The sequence below is a fragment of the Stegastes partitus genome, unplaced genomic scaffold (genome assembly GCF_000690725.1).
Source record: "Stegastes partitus isolate 25-593 unplaced genomic scaffold, Stegastes_partitus-1.0.2 Scaffold167, whole genome shotgun sequence".
NCBI lineage: Eukaryota > Metazoa > Chordata > Actinopteri > Pomacentridae > Stegastes > Stegastes partitus.
The window spans coordinates 261381-267012 of NW_007577898.1; the positions used below are offsets into that span (position 1 = coordinate 261381).

A 5632-nucleotide genomic window follows, 5' to 3' on the forward strand; every position below is an offset into this window, starting at 1 on the left:
ACAACCAAGCACACTCACATTCACACCTACGGACAATTTAGAATCACCAATTAACCTCAACATGTTTTTGGACTATGAGAGAAAGCTGGAGAACCCAGAGAGAACCCACGCTGCATGGGGAGAACATCTAGCAATCTAACTACATCTAAGTGTAGCCCTGTGATAGACTGGTGACCTGTCCAGGTGTCACCTGCCTTCACCCTATGTCAGCTGGGATAGACTCCAGCCCCCCATGACCCTAGTGAGGATTAAGCGGTGTATAGATAATGGATGGATGATGGTCAGGCTGTATTAAAGCAAGAGATATGCGTTAAAAAGGAGCTAACATAAAGAAGAAAGCTTTGCAATGTGTCAGTTTATTGTGCAGACTTTTGCAGTAGCATCCAGTCTGACTGCTGTCTGTTCCTACAGGTGGGTTACCAGGCAGGAAGTAACGGTCAGCCTCTCCTGCCTCAGTACCTGAGCGACCTGGACAGCGCTCTGATTCCCGTCATCCACGGCGGGGCGTGTCAGCTGAGCGAGGGCCCGGTAGTCATGGAGCTGGTTTTCTACATCCTGGAGATCATCTCGTAGGATCCGGAGACCTCCCGCCGACCCCTCAACCCCTTCCACTCCAGACTTTTTCTAACCTTCAGATGTCATCTCACAGCCCGGACCCTCCATCGTCTCCCTTCGAAACCGTTTGCACTTCAAAAGAGCCCGAAAACTGTGCCGTGCCAGGCGGGGTAGCATTCCTCCAGTCGAACCTATGCATCCACCCACCGTCTGTTCGGCTCCAGAGGCCGTCGGGAAGCTCACCTGCGACCTCAGCTGTCAGGTGAAGCGATGTCCGGTCATCTCCACAGATCTCACTGCGTCTGTCCTGATACCCACACTGCCTACTGCAGGACGCTGCAGTTACTTTACACACAGCGAACAAATAATCAACCGAGCAGTACAGCCTTAGATAACAGGAAAAAAAAACGCACATTCAGGAACTGAGACGAGTAATACAGTTTCTAGAGATATGAAATCTAATTTTGTAGTAGCAGAGAAATATCTTCTTATTGTGAATTTCTGTCCGATCAAATACTGAAGCGAGGTTCGTATTTCTTAGAACGACTGACAAGAATGATTCATTCTGTCAGTCAGCCAGGATTCACTCATCGTGTTTGTCAAGTGTCTCAAAACTTTTCTTTTAAACGCAGTCGTGATATTCAAGATAATGTTAAATTACTGAGGGAACAGAACGATGCTTTGTGGTGAAGCATAGATCTGTTGGTACAGAAAGTCTGTTTTAAAAGCTCTGTTTTCTCTGTCAGGTTACAAAGATCCCAGTTCATGTAGAGAAAACATGCTCACCTTCTGCCCAATTACGTTTCTGTCGGAGCGAGATCTGTCATCAGGCCCGTAGTGATCAATGACACCCGTCCCTCTGAAGGTCACCATGTATCTCTGCTCTCAGCCACCATCACAGGTTAGGACACCCAGAGCTCTCGTAAATTTTGTCCTAGACGGGAGTGATTCCCTACAGGCGCCTTTACACTGTGCAATTTTTAGGATGTCTGAGAGAAACTTTTTCATTCTGTGGTCGTCAATCTAAACTGGTGATTCAAGATCCTACAGATAGACAGACAGACAGACGGACAGATAGATAGATAGACAGACGTGTCCACCATTGCTCAAATTCTCATCGCCATGACTCGCATCTACAAACCAGCCAATCAAAATATGGCACGTAATGATGATGCTCAGCAAAAGAGTGGAGGTAAAATAAAAAAGAAGCAGCTTTGAGAGTTGTAGCAGAAAAAGGATGTAGTTAAAACATACAAGGTGCAGTCAAATCTTCCATGACTACGTTTACAGAAAGCAAAAACTACCAGATTTACATTTTGCCACCTTTTAGTTTCCTCGTGCAGCGACACACTGCTTCCAATGCTCCTGCCACACCAGTAAGGCCAGTGTTGTGCTATTTGCAGGCACAAGTATGAGAGGGTCCGAGTGATTGTAAACATCTGTGTGCCGCCTTAAATCTATGTCCACAAGGGCTCTGCGCTACGAGGACAGTTCTGTACACAAAATGCATACAAGATGATGAAATGTGCAGACAATGCCTCCTGCAAGTGGACTTTAAAGTAGAACAACATCAACTGTGTGTTAGTGACTACTAGAGAGTCTCATCAACATGCTTCTGGAAGTCCTGTCATGTGAACATATCTGCGATGGGCGCTGAATCTCCACTGTATCAAACTGGAGACCCTGAAGCTTGAAGAGGAAGACGTCACAGGCAGCCATATGTAGAGATCAGATGTGAGGAGAGCAACAGTTGTGCGTCTGCTCACACCGCATTGATTATGCAGAAGTTTTCAGGCGACAACACCTTCCTGGGCGTTGACAGTCTCACTCTGGGGAAGGAATTCATGGAGGAGCAGCATCCTCATGTCCTGACCTGGTGTTCCTTCTCCGGTTTAGAAAGCTGCCGTTTCTTGTCACTGCTGCAGACCCTCCTTCATCAGAGACCATCCTCGGCATCAAACCACACACCTGTAGATGCTGGTATACTTCTTTGTAGTCCACTGGGAGGACTCAGTTCCATACATGCACAGTAGATCGGCATCTGTTTTGTGCTTGTGGTGCACGGACACCAATGTTGAGCTGCTCGTACTGTACACAGAGGGATCTGTTGTGGACACTAACACAGATATGGGAACTGTACGGTGTTACACTTTCTGGTGTAAATTTCCTCATTTGCCCACGTCTGCAAAAGTACGTACAGACCAACATTTGTGTCCACGCAACTACAACGCTACAAGGGCAGGAGTGTGGAGTCACACAATACGTAGGTGTTGAGCTGTGGTACAGTGAGTTCTGCAAGAGGACTGGAAAAAAGCTTAATAACTATCCATGGTGTCCCCGAGTATGATTAAGGCTTAGCACAAGGTCTCAAGGTGAATGGTCTCAAGGTGTATTTCATGCATGTCAAAGCTTTTTGAATGCACCTCGTACCAGCAGAGTAGATGGATCATGTGGTGTGCTGCAGTGCTTTGAGTCGCCAGAACAAAATCTGGCGAGTTGATGAAATGCATTCAGAGTGAGAATTTTAGGCCAGTTAGGACTGATGTGCTTTGTTTGAGACACTTGATAAACACTGAACACCGGTGTGGCGTGGTATCAGGAGAGCTGTCAGATGAGCTGTCAGCGTTCAGGACCGCAGGTTTGTGGGTATCTGGACAGACCCGCCATCCGACCCCAGCGTGGTGTTTAATGTAGCTCCTCGGCTTCCTAATCAGACGTCACTCCGATGTCACCGTGGCAGCCGGAGGTCCTGAAAGCACTGAACTCTGGGTAAAAGCCGCCTCTGTTGTAGCACGGATGCCGTTCCGAGGGAGACCCACATCCATCTCTGAAAAAGTTTGGACTATTCCTTTTTGAAAGCTCGTGTTTCAAAAAAAAAAAAAAAGGAAAACTACAAATCATCCTGAGAGGAGGGAGAAGGTGCCTCAGTGTGGTGATTCTGTTTTATTTGCACCGTGGTGCTCAGTGCCTGCAGCAGCGATTCATCAAGGGAAAGATAAAAAAAAACAAAAACTAAAACACATCTCGGTTTCACTTCTTAAGCTTTACTCATCAATCACCGGATGCTTTACTTCACGGACAACCGCATTGACTTTCTGTACATATTTTTGTAGGCAGAACGATTTCTCCTCCATCATAAGTGTAACATCTGTAGCCTCCGGAGATCCCAGTATTACTGAAGTGACCGTCACGGACTCCTCTGACTGACGCTCTGTGAAATAAGATTACATGTTACTCTGACATCAAAAAGCTCTTTTGTCCTTGACAGCTGATTTAAAAAAAAGAAAGAAAAAAAAAAAGGTTCCAATGCTTTATTGATAAACTCAATCTGTATATAAAGCTGAAAAATCAGACGAGGGAAATCAGTTTTTAATCTCATCAATCATCTTCAAAGTCGTCTGTGTTCGTTGGGCAGTGGTTGGAACAACCTCGCATCTTATTTTGGTGTCTTTTCAATCATACAAAGAGAATAACTGTTACAGATGTAAAGATATATATATATATATATACAGCATATATATATAGATAAATATATATAAAAACTGTATTAAATTGCAGACGCAGTGCACTGGATTCTAAGCCATTTAGAGGAGAGTTAAAGCGAGCGTCGGGGTGTCCTGGAAATCAGGAAGTTTAAAAAAAAAAAAAACAGTGTTTGTAATTATCCGGGGTTCCTGCAGAAGCAAGAGTTTGATCGACGCGAAGCTGAATGTATTTCATCTCACATTTTCTGCATCCTTCCAAAGCCCCCCCCCCCCGAAATCAAGACTCTGTAAAACTCTGCAGACCTGCACAGGAACCCTGACGTGTTGTCGTCTTCGAGGGCCTCAACTGTTTTCGGATGGAGCTGCTGGAGGTCGACCTGCAACCCGTCCGTCTGCTCTGGACTCTCCTTCACAAACATGGACCTGGAGAATTAAAAAAAAAAAAAAAAAAAAAAAGGAAAATCTAAGAATGTATTCCTCTTGTTTCTGTTCAAAAATGTGCTTTTTGTTTCTAGCCAGACTAATCACCAAATACACACCCTGTCATGTCGAAAAAGCTCTGTACAGTAACCATCCTGCATTGTGCTCATTTCTCCATCTTTAATCGTGCTAATATAAAACCAGAAGGGGCTACTTATGACGTGCTGTCAGTGCAGCACGAGAGGTTTTGTCGTTTTATCTGAGGAACAAAAAAAAAAAAAAATTTATCTCGTTGTCAAAAGTGAGAATCAGACAATCACATGAAAATCTGCAGAAGAGCCGACGCTTAGTTTGAATTAGACCCTGTAGCTGTTCTGTATTCGTTCATTACTCGATTTGAAGTATTTTAGAAGCTCCTGTAGCAAAGTAATGTTAATAAAGACTGAACGAGAGGTCAAAGGCCGCCACTTCCGGGTTAATTTACTGTGATCGTACCAGAGGTGGCGTCGCCCAATCACTGTGTCTTCACTGCTCATCAGCCTGTTTTCAAAAATTAGCATCGCGAAGAGGAGACACGAGGATTTATTTTTTTCTGACTCCGTTTTTTTTTTTCTGTTACGTTTTAACTTTCTATTTTTTATTTTTGGCATTATCTGACGTGTGCAATATGTCCTAAATCCAAAAAAAAACAACAACAAAAAACGGTGCAATTTGTTTGAAAAAAAAGTAGCATTTGTTTTGTATTCAGTTGTAAGATGATTACAAATCCAAAACTATAACACTTGCATGCAAACAGAAACGAGCTTGAAACGGTGACGAGAGCGAGTCAACTTTGCATTTTAACAGTTATATATCCTCTAGTTTGTGGATGAAAAAAAATATGCTCATTCAGTTCTGTCATTAACTGGATTTTGTTAATTTTTCCTTCTTTTTTTTTTTTTTTTTTAAATAAATATCAGTCAAAAATGTTTGAAAAGCCAAAAATCTGTTTTTTTCTTTACTCTATTAATGTCAAGAAAAGTGGTCTTTATCAAAAAAAAAATACAAAAAACTGTAGTATATGTAAAATAAAAACTTATAGAAAACTGAAACCAGTATTTAGTGTTTTGCCTTTTCTTCAGTGTCAGATTTTTTTCTTCATATTGAAACAAAGAAATGTGTTCCACAGTGCA

The 5632-nt window shown here is 43.1% G+C and overlaps 1 protein-coding gene across 2 annotated transcripts in view; it reads left to right on the plus strand.

Annotated features, from left to right (window-relative positions):
* The window catches only part of zfyve9a (zinc finger, FYVE domain containing 9a), a 46534-nt gene extending 40983 nt beyond the window's left edge, over window positions 1–5551 (plus strand). For both annotated transcript variants that reach the window (XM_008279658.1, XM_008279659.1), the window contains exon 19: window positions 412–5551. In XM_008279658.1, coding sequence (XP_008277880.1) covers window positions 412–573 — 162 coding nt within the window. In that variant the 3' untranslated portion in view covers window positions 574–5551. The remainder of the gene's footprint in view (window positions 1–411) is intronic.
* Window positions 5552–5632: the final 81 nt, after the last annotated feature.